The following is an 18,418-nucleotide window of genomic DNA, read 5'->3' on the forward strand; positions in this document are numbered from 1 at the left end:
GTGTCTGACTCTTTGCTACCCCCTGGACTATATAGCACACCAGGCTCCTCTGTCCTCCACTATCTGCCAGAGTTTACTTAAATTCAAGTCCACTGAGTCAGTGATACTATCTAACCATCTCATCCTCTGCCACCCCTTTATCCTTTTGCCTTCAGTCTTCCCGAGCATCAGGGTCTTTTCTAATGAGCTGGCTCTTCCCATCAGGTGGCCAAAGTCCGAGAGAATCCTGGACAAAGATCACAGAGTAGCTCCCTGAGGACTCCTCAAAGTGGATAATAGAAAGCAGACTGGGGAAGAAGACTAGAATTTCAGGTTCCACTGAATTTACCCTTTTTTTCTTTTTGGTGTCACCTGGCCAAGACTCAAAGGAAGCCTGAAACCCACAAGTGCCCACAGAGAAGCCCAAGAGATGGAAAAGGGGTTCTTAAGGGTCAGAGAGCATAAGGGAAGTTCCGTATCTTTTTTCTTCGTTCAATTCCTCTCCCTAGACAGTGGAGGGACAGCAGCACAGCAATGACAGAGGGCATGGGGCAAGCACTTTAAGAGAGAGGGAAACACTTCATTCTGCTCAGAGGAGCTTTGCTCCCAGAAGCTTGGTGCCAATCCCCACTGCTTTTATTTATTTTTAAAGTATTTATCTATTTGACTGTACTGAGTCTCGGTTGTGGCACATAGGATCTTCGATCTTCTTTGGGACATGTGGAGTCTTTAGTTGCAGCATGCAAACTCTTAGCTGTGGCACAAGGGATCTAGCTCCCTGACCAGGGGTCAAACCCAGGCCCCCTGCATTGAGAGCTTGGAGACTTAGCCACTGGACCACCAGGGAAGTCCCAAGGAATAAAATTTTATTTTATTTATTTATTTTTTTTAGTATTATTGCCTCTAACATTTATTGAGGTCTTTACAATTTATAGAACCTTTTTAAAAATATGTTATCTTCCTACATTCTTACTACTGTTGATTTAAAAAATATTAGATTGTTGAATAAGTTCATTCAGGTTTTTTCATAAGCTGTAAGAGAAAAGCCTAAATGAACATTTTTGCCAACCCAATATATTAATCCAATTTTATGGAAGAACATTTTAGTGATGTTATAGCCATGCTTTCTGGGAAACAAACTCACTCAGAAGGAATAAAATTTTAAAATGGATAAATTGGAGTTCATCAAAATTAAACATTTTCCTCTGTCAAACACTCTATTAAAAGAATATAGAGAGATAGAATTTTCAATCATGATTTCCCAGATTCATTCTTTATGTACCAAATGTTGGTTTTAGCTCAATATTTCTTTTAATTTAAAAAATTCAGTTTATTCAAACTAAAAAAATCATATATATTAGCTCCAGCTGTTATAACAAAATATCATACAGTCGTGGCTTAAATAACAAATTTGTTCTTACAGTTCTGAAATTTGGAAAGTCCAAGGTAAAGGTGTCAGCTAATTTGGTTCCCTGTCACCCTGCTTATTTAACTTATATGCAGAGTACATCATGCAAAATGCCAGGCCGGATGAGGCACAAGCCGGGATCAAGATTGATGGGAGAAATATCAATAACCTCAGATATGCAGATGATACCACCCTTATGGTAGAAAGTGAAGAGGAACTAAAGAGCCTCCTGATGAAAGTGAAAGAGGAGAGTGAAAAAGTTGGCTTAAAACTCAACATTCAGAAAACTAAAATCATAGAATCTGGTCCCATCACTTCATGGCAAATGGATGGAAAAACAATGAAAACAGTGACAGACTTCATTATCTTAGGCTCCAAAATCACTGCAGATGGTGACTGCAGCCATGAAATTAAAAGATGCCTGCTCCTTGGAAGAAAAGCTATGACAAACCTAGACAGCACATTAAAAAGCAGAGACATTCCTTTGCCGACAAAGGTCCACCTAGTCAAAGCTATGGTTTTTCCAGTAGTCATGTATGGATGTGAGAGTTGGACTATAAAGAAAGCTAAGTGCTGAAGAATTGATGCTTTTAAACTGAGGTGTTGGAGAAGACTCTTGAGAGTCCCCCGGACTGTAAGGAGATCCAACCAGTCCATCCTAAAGGAAATCAGTCCTTAATATTAATTTGAAGGACTGATGTTGAAGCTGAAACTCCAATACTTTGGCTACCTGATGCAAAGAACTGACTCATTGGAAAAGCCCCTGATGCTGGGAATGACTGAAGGCAGGAGGAGAAGGGGATGACAGAGGATGAGATAGTTGGATGGCATCACCAACTTGATGGACATTAGTTTGAGCAAGCTCCAGGAGTTGGTGATGGACAAGGGAGGCCTGGCATGCTGCAGTCTATGGGGTTGCAAAGAGCCGAACATGACTGAGAGACTGAACTGAACTGAATTTGGTTCCCAGGTGGGGGGCTCTCTTCCTGGTTTGCAGATGGCCATCGTTATCCCTTGTCCTCACACGGTAGAGAAAGAGAGGAAGCAGCTCTGTGTGTCTCTTTTATAAGGGAATGAATCCCACTCTCATGACCGTATATAAACTTAATTACCTCCCAAAGTGCCCAGCTTCAAATAGTATTACACTGTGAGTTAGGGCCTCAGCTAGTGAGTTTGGGAAGTGGGCACAAACTTTCAGTCCATAAAATTATATGACCCAGCGATTCCACTTCTAGATATTTACTCCAGAGAGATAAAAACTTATGATCACAAAGCCTGTCCATTAATATTTATAGTGTGCACTTGTGTTAGTCACTCAGTCGTATCCAACTTTTTTGCAACTCCATGGACTGTAACCCCATGCAACCCCAGGCTCCTCTGTCTATGGAATTCTCCAGGCAAGAATATTGGAGTGGGTAGCCATTCCCTTCTCCAGGGGATCTTCCTGACCCAGGGATCAAAGCCAGGTCTCCTGCCTTGCAGGCAGATTCTTTACCATCTGAGCTACCAGGGAAACTCTATTTAAAATTGCCCAAATCTGGAATTAACCCAAAAGTCCTTCAATGCTAACTGGATACACAAACGATACCTACAGTAAAATCCTACTTAGCAATAGGCAGCAATAAAATGAAATGAACAGTTGAGACATGTAACAACAACATAGATGAATCTCAAAGTTAATATACTTAATGAAAGTTACGTAAAAGGTTAACTTTATGATTCCATTTATATTACACTGTGTAAAAGTCAAAACTATTTTGATGGATAATAAACCAGTGGTTCTGGAGGACGGCATGGCAACCCACTCCAGTATTCTTGCCTGGAGAACCCTATGGATAGAGGAGCCTGGTGGGCTACAGTCCATAGGGTCACAAAGAGTCAAACATGACTGAGTCAACTTAGCATTCATACATGCAAACCAGTGGTTGTCATGGGTTATGGAGTAGAAAATTTGTAAGTACATCTTGAGAGACATTTGTGGAATGATAGAACTATCCTATATTATGATTTTGGTGATAGCTTCATAATTTATACATGTATTAAAACTCCTAGAGCTATCTGCTAAAAGCAGAACTAATTTTACTGTCTATTAACTTATTTTAAAAAGAGAAGAACCCCATGAAATAAAAAACAATAGAGCAAATAAACAAAGCCAAAAGTTGTTTCCTTGAAAGATTAATAAAATTGATAAATTTCAAGCAACACATATGCAGAAAAATAAACAAGACTACCAATGTCAGGAATGAAAAAGGGGACATCACTACTGATCCTATAGACAGTATATTAAGGGAATATTATGAACAACTTTATGCTAAGACATCTGACAGCTTATATGAGTTAGATAAATTTCTTGAAAGACACTTCCATCTCATTGAGATATAAATGAGACTACTTTCCCTTGTTATCTCATTGACCATGAACTGAATCATATGACCATCTCTAGCTAGGCAGAGTGAGTTCATGGCAAAGGGAAACAGATAAGTCATGAATGGCTTAGCTCAATCACAACTTATTACCTATGGCTGAGCATAGTGTTGTTGCTACTCAGTTCAGTTCAGCTGCTCAGTCATGTCTGACTCTATGCGACCCCATGGACTGCAGCACGCCAGGCCTCCCTGTCCATCACCAACTCCCAGAGCTTGCTCAAATTCATGTCTATTGAGTCAGTGATGCCATCCAACCACCTCATCCTCTGTCATCCCCTTCTCCTCCTGTCTTCAATTTTTCCTAGCATCAAGGTCTTTTCCAGTGAGTCAGTTCTTCATATCAGGTGGCCAAAGTATTGGAGTTTCAGCTTCAGCATCAGTCCTTCCAATGAATACTCAGGCCTGATTTCCTTTAGGATTGACTGGTTTGACCTCCTTACAGTCCAGGGGACTTTCAAGAGTCTTCTCTAACACCACAGTTCAAAAGCATCAATTCTTCGATGCTCAGCTTTCTTTATGGTCCAACTCTCACATCCATATATGACTATGGAAAAACTATAGCTTTAACTAGACGGACCTTTGTCAGCAAAGGAATGTCTCTGCTTTTTAACATGCTGTCTAGCTTGGTCATAGCTTTTCTTCTAAGGAGCAAGCGTCTTTTAATTTCATGGCTGTAGTCACCATCTGCAGTGATTTTAGAGCCCAAGAAAGTATGTCACTGTTTCCATCGAAAGTGAAAGTATTAGTCAATCAGTTGTGTCTGACACTTTGTGACCCCATGGACTGTAGCCCACTAGGCTCCTCTCTCTGTGGAATTCTCCAGGCAAGAATACTAGAGTGCGTAGCCATTTCCTTCTCCAGGGGATCTTCCTGACTGAGGAATCAAACCTGGGACTCAGAGGATGGGGTTTCAAAACCGAGGTTTATAGTCCCTGCTCTCAAAAGAGTAGAGAAGAAAAACTCATTGTGATTTTATTTACTCTCTCAGAAAGAATTAGGAATGATAGAATGAATCCCAGGCAAAGGGTTTTATTAAATTTTAACATTTTTAATCTGCCCAAGTACTTCTGTTTGATGTGTATGTTTTTAGTTTTCCAGCATTAATTAGATGTAAAAGCACTTAAAGCAAGACAAAATAAAACAAAAATGTCTTGAGCTACCTTTTATTTATTTATTGCTTTTTAAAACTTTATTTCGACATAGCTATACTTACAAAAAACCCACCTGCCAGTGCAGGTGACATAAGAGATGCAGGTTCAATCCTGGATCGGGAAGATCCCCTGGAGGAGGGCATGGCAACCCACTCCAGGATTCTTGCCTGGAAAATTTCATGGGCAGAGGAGCCTGGTGGGCTGTGGTCCACAGGGTCACAAAAAGTTGGACAAGACTGAAGCGACTTAGCACGCATACAAGCATACTTACAGAAACACACTCATATTGGTTAACAGAACGCAATTTAAATTATCCTATACAATTTGGACCAAAAAACTTGGTACATGGCTTGCTTTTAAAAAGAAAGAAAAAGGATTTTCATTCTGGTTTATTTTTTATCTATTATAAATGTATATACAAGATCCTCCATCAAATTCTGCTAAAGCACACAGCATGAACCTTGAGAAATTAAATTTTGGTTTGTCTCTGAAAAATAACATGAGCTAGCTTTTAGAGTCACCAAAGAGAGAACAGTTGGGAAGAGCAGCCAAGTAGGTTGGTGGCAATAGCCAAGTAGGAAAGAAAAAAGTAAAGATTTCAGAAACCCCCTAAATGAAGAGAGATGAGTCATCAGAAGTAGCAGGGGTTTTGGGGGGGGCAAAGCTCCAGTTAGAGAGTAGTGGAGTGCTATACCATCAGCTGCTAACTTGCGAGCTTTCTCATTCACCAATCCAGCAGACTGAGGGCTCTTTGCAAAGGGAACTTTCCCGAAGAGGCAGAAAGCTGAAGCCTGAGAATATTGGAATGCTTCTGAAAGGCTGGACCTGCACTTCTAACACAGACCTTAAACAACAGGGCTCTTTCTTTGTGGTTTCTGAGGCCTGCCACGTGACCTAGCAAAAGCAGCAATCTGAGCAGCCCACACTTTATTCATTTATTCAACAAATATTTACCGAGTTCTCTAGTCAATCCTAAAGGAAATCAACTCTGAATATCCTTTGGAAGGATTGACGCTAAGCTAGAACTCCAATACTTTGGCCACCTGATTCGAAGAGCCAACTCAGTGGAAAAGACCATGACGCTGGGAAAGATTGAAGGCAAAAGGAGAAGGGGGTGGCAGAGGATGAGATGGTTGGATGGTGTCACCGACTCAATGGGCAGGAATTTGAGCAAACTCCAGGAAAGAGTGAAGGAAAGAGGAGCCAGGCATGCTGCCGTTCATGGGGTCACAGCCAGACCCAACTTGGCAACTGACCAACAACCCATGTACCAGGCTGTCCGTATCCTATGTGGAGATACTGTGGTGAATAAGACAGGCACGGTCTCTGCCTCTATGGGTCTTATGGACAAAAACAAAACAAACAAAAAAAAATAGAGAAGTGAATAAATGAGATCACTTCTACCCAGCGCTATGAGAGTGGAGAGGCTTCCAGGAGGAAAGGTGGTCAGGAAGGCTGAGGATCCAGACCACAATGAGCCTACAGAGTTGGAGAGTGGGGGTGGGGGCAGGGAACAGACTAGTGGGGCCTTACAGGAAAATGTAAGGAATTTTTATGTCATAATTAAGGCAGTAGGGGAAGATTCCTCTGGAGGAGGAAATGGCAGCCCACTCCAGTATTCTTACCTGAAAAATCCCAAGGACAGAGCAGCTTGGCCGGATACACTCCATAGGGCGGCAAAGAGTAGGAGCACAAGCAGGAGTAAGGCAGTTAGGGATCCATTAAATGTCTTTAAATAGGGGAATGAAGCTGTCTGAGTTCTGTTTTTAAACGATCACTTTGGCAGCTGCTTTGTAATACAAACTGTCAAGCCTCAAGTCAGAAAATGACCACGCATTCTGCAAATTCAATGTGAGCTCACTGCCAAAGCTCTTGGTTAAGAGTCTCATCTTGTTTCCCTGACAAGTACACTGGTCATAGTAAAGTTGTATGGCATAGCAAGTAGGAGGCAAAGGTGAGAGTCATGCCTTGGTTTCAAATCTTGCTTCCCACTTACCAGTTATGAGCACTCGGCAAGCTATTTACTTGTGCCTCAATGATCTCAGCTGTGAAATGGGAATAACAAAAGTTCTTACTATCTCAGCGTTGTTGTGAAAATGAAATTTCATGTAAAGCACGGTGACAGTGCCTGGTACAAAGTAATTAACATTCATAAATATTCATAATACTTCTTTCAGAGAACTACTGTGAAGATCACATGAGATAACGCATGTGAAAAGGCTTATGAAACCGTAAAGACTGTCTTAGTGGCAGAATTCTTTCTTTTCCTAGTCTTTCAAGCGGAACCCAGAAGGCTGGGATACCGGGGGAGGAAGGCGCGAGGCCAAGCGCAGCCTCAAAGCAGTCATTGTCGTTGGACAGCCCTTCCCCCGGCCCGGAGCACATCTCCATGGCAACGTGGGGCTTCGCCTCCCCCCGCCTCCTGGGGCCCACAGACCGGAAGCAGTCCGCGCCGGGGGCTGCTGGGAAACGGCTTCTGAGCGGCGTTTCTGCGTCGGCCGAGGACAGCGAAGCGGCTGTGGTGCCCGAGCCCGAGGTTTGTGCGAGTAGGGGGAAGGGTGTGAGGGGGACGCTGGCCTGGGGGCTGCAGACTGCTTGGCAAGAGTCAGCGAAGAAGCCTGACGGGAACCTTCCTCGGCTTCTTCCAGTGGCGCGAGGGACAGGCCGCGGTCTCCGTGCCCGGCAGTTGTGGGACGGGCAAGGGAAGACAGAAAGCCAGATCGGGCTTTCAGCACCCTCGAAGAGTCCTCCATCCCCTGTGTCCTTCGCGACCCCCGATTCCCCTCCCCCATCGGCCGGTTTTGTTCTATTTCGAGGCCCAGGCATCTCGCGGAGAGTTCTGGGATTCTTTTCGGGCGGAGGTGGGAGTGGGCGGGCCTCGCGTGGGCCTGCTGGGACTTGTAGTTCAGCCGGCCGCGGGCGGAAGTGCTGGGGCTCGTTCGCCGTTGTGGCCGGGTGGCATTCGGTCTGAGGAAAGCCGCCGCCCCAAGTGCGGGGAAGAGGGGCTGACGTCGTTGGGGGGGGGGGGGGGCGCGGTTCCCAGCAGCACTCTGCTGGAGTGCGTGGGGAGGTCACCAGGGACCGGGCTCTCCGCGCAAAGACGGTCGGGACCGCGGGCCTGGGCTCCCCGCACCTCCTCACATCCCACCGCCAGGGTGCTGTTTGAGAACGTAAAAGGAAGAGAAATTTCTTTTCTATAGAATGCTTGAGCCGTAGAAAGGTAGGGTCTTGGAATAGAAACAGATCTATAGGCCAAAGCTACATGTTTATAAAGTCGCCACACTCCACAGAGTATTTAATTAAACTTGTGTGTATGTTACCTGATAAGATCTTTTCTGATTCCTGTTTTTGGTAGGGTTACAGGAAGTTTTTGGAAATTAGCTTTCATATTCTGGGGCCTGAATGGGTACTTTGAGCAGCTGCGTGGCTCATTCTTAACGCGTGTTGTAGACAATGGCATGGGATGACTGTGCAAATACCAAGGAAAGGATCAGAAATGGCACAAGGTTTCCATGAAGGTAGTAGCTGGGGAGATTGTGAGTCATTCAGTGTCAGCGGAAGAATCTGCACCACAAAGGTGTTATGAGAGTACTTTTTTCCCCTAGAATTTGCTTAATAATGCCTGTCGTTCCTAATTTAAAGGTGTTTATGGTGTGGAGGGTAACTGAAAAATAATTAACTTTTATGGCACATAGTGGTTACTTTTTTCCAACATTATTTAATCTGTTCCTGAGCAAGTGATTTTTTTTTAACGTATATTTTAAGTCATAGGAGTTCTTAAACATTTAAAAAATAACCCTTAAACGTTTTGTGAAAAAAAATTTTTTTAAACAGATAATAAAAAAGCAGTCCCTGCTTTTGAGATGACCTAAGTGTGTCAAGAACACCAGTACTGAATTGTAGATAATGTGTTCAAGGGTCAGATGCATTTAGGTAACACTGAGAAGCGCTGGTTCTTAACTTAGATCCTTTTGATTGTTGAAATAGGTTTTGTTGATCATACTTTGGCAAACTTTCTCTCTGAAGGACCAGGGTAAATATTAGGTTTCTCATGCCCTATAGTGCCTATTGCAACTGCTCAACTCTGCTATTGTAATGTGAACAAATGAATGAAATTATTTATGGAGACAGATGGTTTAATTTCATGTCACTTTCACATGTCATGGAGTGTTCTTTTGATTTTTTTTCCAACCATGTACAAGTGTGAAAACTATTCTTAGTATACGCATTGTACAAAAATGGGCAGCAGGCCAGATTTTGCCATGAGCTGTAGTTTGCCAACTTCTGGTTCAGGTTGTTGATTGGAATTTTTAATCTAGTAGAAGAATACATTTTTATTTCCTTTAATCAGTCTGTGTCCAGGTTCTTAGAATATTTAGTCACTTATATATTTTTCATTTCTTGTGCCTCAGGAGTGCCTGTGAAGAAAATTGGGTATTTCCCTAAGGTATCTTGCCTTGATTGTCTTTCCTTGAAGTATTAAAAATCAGGATGTCTGCACAGTCAGTGGAAGAGGATTCAATACTTATCATCCCAACTCCAGATGAAGAGGAAAAAATACTAAGAGTGAAGCTGGAGGAGGATCCTGATGGTGAAGAGGGGTCGAGTATCCCCTGGAACCATCTTCCTGACCCGGAGGTTTTCCGCCAGAGATTCAGGCAATTTGGATACCAGGATTCACCTGGGCCGCGGGAAGCTGTGAGCCAGCTTCGAGAACTTTGCCGTCTGTGGCTCAGGCCAGAGACACACACAAAAGAACAAATCTTGGAGCTGGTTGTACTGGAGCAGTTTGTTGCCATCCTCCCCAAGGAGCTACAGACTTGGGTTCGAGAGCATCATCCAGAGAATGGAGAGGAGGCAGTGACGGTCCTGGAGGATTTAGAGAGTGAACTAGATGACCCTGGACAGCCAGTAAGTTTCCTGTGTTAGGAGCACTGGCATAGCAGTATTCACGGCTCCTGAATTAGTTCCACTCAACTAAGTTAGAATTATGTTTATGCTTCCCCTTCCCCCCTTCATTATTTATGCTGCTTTGCCCTCTGGGCCTCTGCAGCATATGTTTTGTATGATTTCTTTGGTGTGTGTTTTAGTTTTGATTCTCATCAAATTCCTTCTCAACTGAACCAATTCCTGTCATTTCCAGGTTTCTCTTCGTCGACGAAAACGGGAAGTGTTAGTGGAGGAGATAGTATCTCAAGAAGAAGCTCAGGGATTACCGAGTTCTGAGCTTGATGCTGTGGAAAACCAGCTCAAGTGGGCATCCTGGGAGCTCCATTCCCTAAGGCACTGTGGTGAGGACTGGAACTCTTGTGGGCTGGAGAGTGAGAGTGTGGACCTTTTGTCCAGAACTCTATGCTTATTTTTACTGGGAGCAGGGAGGGGGAATAATCACCTTCACCTGGTTGCTTAGACATAGACACATTGTAGGTTTTCTGTTCTTATGTGATAAAAATTGGTTTGCTGACCTTGGGTCTTTTATTCTTCAACATAACATCATCAACCTTTTCTTTGCTTTTATGTCTTTCTTTGAAGGCCTGCCCATTTCTGGTGGGCATTTGACTTACTCTGAGCCATAACCCACCCGTAGACCAGGTTCCTATGTATTGCTTATTTGCCACCTGTTTTACATCCTTCCAGTCTCCTACCTAGTCCCCCTGGTATAATAAGCTTTCCTCTTCAAATCTAGTTTTTTTGTTTGTTATCACCAAAATCTTTTTGAATTTCAGCTTTTTTGTTTTTTCTTCAACATAAGTACAGAAAAATTAAATGGAAAGATTATTCACTAACACCATTCTTTCCCAGCATCTTGGCAGTTAATGCCACATAACTTTGTGGCAGTTAATGCCACATACTTACTTTGATACAATCCTGTATATTCCTAAAACTGCTAGGTTTCTTGTTCATATTTATATGAATTAAAATGAAATTGTGTTTGCAACTGCTTTGGGCATCATTTCTTGAGGTAGTTGAAGGTAATGGTAATGTGAGCCAGATGAGTTCTGAGTAGGCTGCCCCTCTGAATTATGGGGTGTTCTTCTGTGCAGTAAAGTTTGAGAACCAGTATCTTTGGTTGTTGGAGGTGGCATCTTCCTGGGTGGCAAACTTCTCCCTTGCCTGAACTGTAGAATAGACTTAATTCTTGCCTCTTTAAACTGTAGAATAGAATAATTCTCGCCTCATTTTAGCATTCTGGTCTTTACCACACTTGGGAACTCAATTCTTTCTGTGCCATTTGTTACCTTCACACTCACTTCTCTGTTATTCAAGTCTCCAGACCTCACTAATCTCCTCTGACTCTTCAGTGTCTCTTAGTCAGCCTTTTCTACCTGTCTCTTTCTTAATCATTTGTTACAGACTTTCTCACTATGTACAAGTTTCTTGAGTGCTTCTGCTCACCCTTTAGTAACTGTTTATTCATCAAAGCTTAAAGTTTCAGGAAGGTCTTATATGAGACTTGCTCATACCACTCCTGCCTACAGGTAGATGATGGTACCTCATGTTGGTAATTCGTAACTCAGGCTCTTCTTTCACTGTGCACATCTAACAGGCCTAGAAGTCATAGCTTGTCTAAATACCATGACAAATACCAAATACAGCAAGTTGCTTTTACAGGAAAACTTCAGTCATTAAAAGAGCCTTGAATTTCTAAGTGTCATGTCCCAAGTTAACACAGGATGCTCCCAGCTTACCTTCAGCTGCTTCTTGTCAGGACTGCTATATTCTCCTTGTAGTCTAATCTTGGCTTTGACCTGCCTTACCTTGCTCATTTTAGAAAAATCACTGTCTGACAGATTGGTTACTTACATTTTGTATTTTGATGTAATCTCTCCCTTTTTCAAAGCAAAACAATGTGATTTCCTGATGGCAAATTTTGATTTATTTTTCTCCTGACCTTAGCTGCATCTCTGTGTCTCCTAACAAACTTAGACTCTCTGAAACATCTGCAGTTTTTCCACCCTTTGATTTTTGACCACCATTATGTAACCCACTCCCTGTGCTACTACTCACTAGGATACAGCCTTTTAATTCCGCATATGTTCTCATGCTCTCACCTCATTAACCTCATAATCAGTTGTTTTCCTATTTTTCTTTTTTGAGACTAGGCAGTAGTATCATCACCAGTTTCATAGTGCTGTTTATAGACATATACAAGCTATTTACTTCAAGTTCATTTTTTTTTTAACTTTTTTTTTTCTTCAGTTGTCTGTCCTCCCAAATAGGAAGTGAGTGATATTTACATTTTCTGTTTATTTCAGATGATGATGCTAGGACTGAAAATGGAGCTCTAGCTCCAAAGCAGGAGATTCCTTCAGCAGGAGAATCTCATGAAGTTCCCGGCACTCTCAATATAGGTGTTCCTCAAATCTTTAAATATGGAGAAACCTGTTTCCCTAAGGGCAGGTTTGAAAGAAAGAGAAATCCCTCCCGAAAGAAACAGCATATATGTGACGAATGTGGGAAACACTTCAGTCAGGGCTCAGCCCTTATTCTTCATCAGAGAATCCACAGTGGGGAGAAACCCTATGGATGTGTTGAGTGTGGGAAAGCATTCAGCAGGAGTTCCATCCTCGTGCAGCACCAGAGAGTCCACACTGGAGAAAAACCTTACAAATGTCTTGAATGTGGAAAAGCCTTTAGCCAGAATTCTGGGCTTATCAATCACCAGAGAATCCATACTGGGGAGAAACCTTATGAATGCGTTCAGTGTGGGAAATCCTATAGTCAGAGCTCAAATCTCTTTAGACATCAGCGAAGACACAATGCAGAAAAACTTCTCAATGTTGTGAAAGTTTAAGAAATTAAAAAAAAAAGTCAGCACTCAGGTCTTTTTCTTCTGAAATGAAGACAAAATTAAAAACATGAAATGACATAGTTTTCCTATAGACTGTTAGAAAATCCACTGGGAAGTGTAGAAAATCTTCACCCACTATTATTATCTTAAAAGGAATGGTGTCATACCTGCCTAGAAACTGAAATTTTAAACTTTATTCAGGTGTTAATGCCTAATCTTCCATGTGATATTTCTTATTATTTTTCCTAATGATGAACTACCTGATCTTTGTCCCTTTGTTACAAAGTTTGCTTCTTAGACCGATATATTATTTGTGTTGGTCATCGAAATGTTCTTTGCAAGGATACATTCCCTTCTACATTGAAAAGCAACAGGAATTACAAAATCTGAAAACGGAAACCACTTTTTCCAAATTTACCTGTTTCCTTTTACCTAATTTGAATATGCATTTTTGAAAATAGAAGATAAAAGGTGACCAAAAACCAGAGTGAAATAAGCCTTAAAACTCAGATAAGAAGTGACGGTTGATAAAACATGAAAAAGTGAACGGGACATCCAGATTGGGGAAGACTGACAAATACTTTGACCCAAGAATTGAAGTGTATCAAGAATTTATTCTAGGTATAATTATCTGCCTGCTGGAAAACTCAAAAATATCTCATCCTACCTGTAATTGAGAAGCAACCCACTCATGAAAATAATGTCCTCTCCTGTGTCATGAGAAAGTGAACAGTCTAAACAAACAGTTGTAAAGCAATGAAAGTAGAAATTATAACACTAGGGGAGGATCTGTAGTGAATGGCAGTGTTGAAGGGCAAATGTAAACAAGAGTAATGGTCTGTCTTGGCTTTTAGAAAACAAAAGACTTGAAGATCTAAGTCATTGTTATTTTTCTTTCATTTTTGTAGAGGACAGGAGAATCCCTGACAGGTGGGGAACAAGGTATCAGGTTTTTTATTTTACTCTTTTGGTACAAAAGGGTTGAACACCAAGCTAACAGAGCAGCCATGCGTTTATTAAATTTTCTACCGACAAGGCACTGTGCTAGGTACTGTAACCCTGCCATGGGTAGGTAGGTATTCTTCCACTGTAAATCACTGGGGGTTGGTATAAAGCTGTTTCCTGTGAGTTAGCCTCTCCCCCCTCTCCCCCAGTCTAAGCAGTCCTGGGGTGGGGGGTCACCTCTGAGATTCCTAGAGCCATAGTTCTCTTACCAGGGTGTTGTATTGGGGAAAGGAAGACTCAGCTCAAAGAGCTAGCCAGCTCGTCAGCAGTCTTCAGAGGTGAGTCCAAGATAACTATCACAGTTTGGAAGTTTATGGGTCTTTTATTAAAAAAAAAAAACTAATCAATCTCTAGTAGTATTGAGGTTGTGCTTAACATATTAGGTTGAATGGACTGTTCTATTTAAAAAAGAACTAGGCTATTAACAACTAGTTTATTAATTGTCAGAGTTGGTGGAGCTTTTTTCTTTAATTTTAAGTCTTAACACAGTTTTTAAAAAATGTATAAAAGTAATAACATTGTAGTAGTAGGATTATATACTCCTTGGTTGAGAATCCCAAATACTGTGGTTCTGTTTAGTGGAAAACTCTGGAAGTTAAAATATATAGAATATGAGAAAAGGCTTTTTTATAGTGGGTATAATTGTGTGGAAAATGACCCATGTGAATAAAAATACTACGTATTTGCAGTTTTGGGTTACATCTGGTGCTTGGATCAAATTAAAAAATGGAAGGTGCGATTTGCATGAACCTGTTAAAAAGCAGAGTAATAAATGCAAGGTTAGCTGGCGGAGAAGTGAGGCAGAATGGAGCTTGTTTATAGATTTTTTGATAACAATTAATTATAAGAAATGTGCTTTATAGATTAAGATTTATTGAAGTATAAATATGTAGTAATGATATAATGTATTTTAAGTTATACAAGAATATGTAGGGACTTTTGTTTGGGTCTTTTTCTCTTTGTGGCTGAGAGGAAACAAGTCAGTGTCCAATAAAGCTATGAATTCCTCCGCTTTAAGATAAAACGGTCTTGGGTTGATTGATTTATTTATAACTGGCTTCTTTCCAAGTAGGTTCTGAAGTGGCATATTTGGAATACTGCTTGGATGACAGAATTCTTATATCAGAGTAGGTAAGAATGGAGTAACCTCTCGGTGGCTAGAGTTTCATGGTTTTTTAGATCTTCTGCTTTTCCTGTATACAGAGAAGCTTCTCTGTACATTTGTCATAAATGCCAAAGATGTTTGGTGTAATGTGAGGACTTAGAAAAAAGTATGAAGAGTTGGCAAATGTGAGTTTGTCTTGTCATCTCTGATTCCTGTGTGTTGTTTAAGGAGGATTCTGAGACTAAGGCAAGGCTCTGGGGGGGAAATGGACTGGACCCCAGAAAACTGGGTGATGATACACATTAAAAGGAAATGATTGTCTGTGTACTCCCCATCTCTGATTATCTATTCAGTGCTTTGTGATTTCATTTATGTCCACTTGGATGATCATAGTTGGCAATTCTGGGGGGTGCCCAGCCTTTGATGAAGTGGTGATCTAGCATTGCCAAGCAGTGGCATCTGTTCGGTTAGCAAATGAGCAGTCATTATTAACGGCAAGCAGACTGCTTATGCATGTCCAATAGCCACTGAGCACTTGCTCATTACTGCGAAATTTTCTTTTGATTTTCTTGGAGGTTGAACTCTCCACATTCACACCCAGTTGGCGCTTGATCATTTAGCAGTAGGTCTGTCACATTTGTGTAAGTTGCAGGGAGGGTTCTATGTACTGAAATAATCTGCATGCCAGTCATTGGGTTAGACACTACCCATCTCCCTTAGATTTGTAGACTAGGAAAGCAAGATTTAGAGATCGTGTGACTTGCATGTGGCCAGTTAGAGCTAAAACTCAAATCTAGTTCTGTGAACTCCAGGGATATATTTTTTTTCACAATGCAATGAATGATGGCTATTAAACCTTGATTGGTAAATTTTATGCTTTTATCTTATGGTTAACAAATATAAAGGCTATTAAAACATACTTGTTTGGCTTTTCTACAGTTCAGAAATACAAAATGAAAACAGACATTTCTTTTTATGGTCTAAATTGAGAAGTAATAATTATTTGGTTTGCTCTTCTTCCAGACTTAGGCATATACATAATTAAGCAAAAACGTGTTAATAGCTGACACTTGTCACTGTACACAGACACTGTTGGAAGCGCTTTACCATGGATTAACTCTTAATCCCCACACCGACCATATGAGGTAGGTACATACCCCCATTTTACATGTACTGCACTGAAAATTGCCTCCTCTCCCTCCCACTTGGATGTAGACTTTCATTTTTTTATGGCTACATACTAACCCATTGCATCAATACGCTATAACTGGGACTTCCCAGGCAGTCCAGTGGTTAAGACTCGGCACTCCCAATGCAGGGGGCACAAGTTCGATCCCTGATTGGGGAACTAAGATCCCGCATGCCACACAGCGCAGCCTAAAAAAATATGCTGTAACTTATTAGACAACCCCTGTTGGTAGGTAATTTCGTTAGTTCCAATTTTTTTTTAAATTACAAATAAAGGTAGAGTTAACATCCATATATATTTTGCTGCCTGTGTGGGTATTTCTGTAGCGTAAATAGCCAGAAGCGGATTTATTGGGTCAGGAAATGTACATATTTAACATTTGGAGAAATACCATGAGAAAAGATTGTACCACTTTGCAGCTCCATCACTAGTTAGAGTGCCTCTTTGCCTACACTCCACCAACCCTGAATCCTTCAATGTGTTTGCTCTTTTTTTGTTAATAAGGAGAATTATCTTTTTATGCTTGTATTTGTGATTTGCATTTCAAATTGTGAATTGCATTTTCCCATTTTTAATTATGAAAATATAAATGACTACCATCTCAGTGTACAAAACTTTTATATACAAGCGAAGAGAGACCCTTTTCTCCAGCATTTCCTATCACATTCCACTGCCCACAGTTGAGTATGCATTCATCTAATCTCCTTTCCATAATTCCCATGTGAGTATGCATATACATATAAATGCCATTTTTACATAAATAGGATATATATATGTATTGTTCTGCAGCTTGCTTTTTTTGGTCTCAAAAACCAATCCTAAGGTCTTTAAATCTCCATAATGGTTGAATAATATTCAATACTATGAAAATACCATTATTTAACTGTTCCCTTATTTTTTCTCTTGCTATTACATTGCCAAAGTAAACATCTCTTTCATATCTGTATGCATGTGTGTGAGTATTTTTTTAGAATGGAGTAGACCATAGGTTGTTGGGTCTATCAGATTGTTATCAGATTGTCTATCAGAGAACAATCTGATAGTAGACCCACCTTAGCTGTCCCAAAGGCCTTCATGACTTTCTGTTTTCACCAACTGTGGAAAGTGCTCATTTCCCCATAAAGCTTTACCTGCACTTGATAATTTTTATCTGATGGGCAAAAAAAGAGAAAAAGGATCATTTTACATTTTCCTGATTAATGGCAAGGTTGAGGTTATTTTCATATATTTATTGGCCGTTTATAGTTTTATCATGGATAGTTTGTATCCTTCACCTGCTTTTCTATTGAGTTATGTGTGGATATATGTTGTTTCTGTTCAGCATCTCTTTCCCCATCTTGTGATAACAGAATAAATATTGTGGGGAACCCATTCTCTGTGGCTTAGGTGAGTACATGACCAGGTCAGGCCTTCCTGAATCCCACACCTCCTTAGCCACAGTGATTAAAGAATGGGCATGTAACCCAAGTCAGGCTAAAGAATGCCCTCAACGGAACTTCTGCTGGAACTCTTGGAAGGAACGCTCGACAGAGATCCCACGAACTAAGGACTGTGTAAGCCTGAAAATTTGTACTGTGTGGAATGAGTCTGAGGGGAAACTCAGAGGCTAGCAGAAAGGAATGAGAGCTAAGTTCTGGTGTCATTTTTCTGGAGGCCCTAGATCCAGCTGTGCCTAAAGCCTGCCCTACCTCTGGACTTTAACGTTTTGTGAGCCAATAAAGTCCCTTTCTTGTTTAAAATAATTGAATTGGGTTTCTGTCCTGATTAATATAGGTTATTTGTATTTTCTTACTAATTTGTAGAAAACCTTTGTAATTTTAAATTCTAGACTTATACTTTATGCACTACATAAGTTAATAAAATTAGCATGGCCTTCCATGATTTGGCCTCTGTCCAGCTCTGCCATTTGTTACTCTACTCTTGTCTACACCACACAGCACATACGTATACTTTCAATTCCAACAATAACTGAACACTGGTGTTGGCAATGGCTATAGATAAAAAAGACACACAGTCAAGTCCTTGACATTTCTCTTCCCATTCTTCTTACAGATTCATTAACTTGGGACCCAGACTAGGGATTACATTGCTGAGTCTATACCCACCTCCAGCCATCACTCTTAGGGTGTTCCTCTCAAGCACCCCCTGTATGTGACTTGGAACCCCTTCCCATGTCCCCCTCCTCCCCCCAATGTGGTTTTCTGGGGTCCTTTTTTAAATTTTTCAGGCCTGTGGATTTGAAGTTGCTCAGGCCCAAGACTGCCCTGGGGTTTATATCTATTGCTTTTGGAACCACAGATGGCAGTAGGGAAAAAAAAGCATGTGATGAATGGTAAGAAGAAAATACACTAGGAGAGAAGAGA

At 41.1% G+C, this 18,418-nt stretch overlaps 1 protein-coding gene across 2 annotated transcripts; it reads left to right on the forward strand.

Moving 5' to 3' along the window:
- The first annotated feature begins 7,394 nt into the window (after window positions 1-7,394).
- ZNF24 (zinc finger protein 24) lies at window positions 7,395-17,797 on the forward strand. Of its 2 annotated transcripts, none has more exons than XM_043444322.1 (4): window positions 7,395-7,500; window positions 9,377-9,875; window positions 10,108-10,255; window positions 12,221-17,797. In XM_043444322.1, the coding sequence occupies exons 2-4, from the start codon at window positions 9,456-9,458 to the stop codon at window positions 12,757-12,759; spliced, it is 1,107 nt and encodes a 368-aa protein (XP_043300257.1). In that variant the 5' UTR covers window positions 7,395-7,500; window positions 9,377-9,455; the 3' UTR covers window positions 12,760-17,797. The 2 variants fall into 2 exon arrangements, with proteins under 2 accessions (XP_043300257.1, XP_043300258.1); XM_043444323.1 differs by lacking the exon at window positions 7,395-7,500 and adding an exon at window positions 8,067-8,184.
- Window positions 17,798-18,418: the final 621 nt, after the last annotated feature.

The sequence above is a fragment of the Cervus canadensis genome, chromosome 23 (genome assembly GCF_019320065.1).
Source record: "Cervus canadensis isolate Bull #8, Minnesota chromosome 23, ASM1932006v1, whole genome shotgun sequence".
Lineage (NCBI taxonomy): Eukaryota > Metazoa > Chordata > Mammalia > Artiodactyla > Cervidae > Cervus > Cervus canadensis.

What these genes read in the sequence shown, in the direction of transcription:
- ZNF24 (XM_043444322.1), top strand. Translation starts at nt 9,456, where the DNA reads ATGTCTGCACAGTCAGTGGAAGAGGATTCAATACTTATCATCCCAACT. An exon ending in TAGATGACCCTGGACAGCCA is followed by an intron (nt 9,876 to 10,107) that starts GTAAGTTTCCTG and finishes TGTCATTTCCAG; the next exon opens with GTTTCTCTTCGTCGACGAAA. An exon ending in CCATTCCCTAAGGCACTGTG is followed by an intron (nt 10,256 to 12,220) that starts GTGAGGACTGGA and finishes TGTTTATTTCAG; the next exon opens with ATGATGATGCTAGGACTGAA.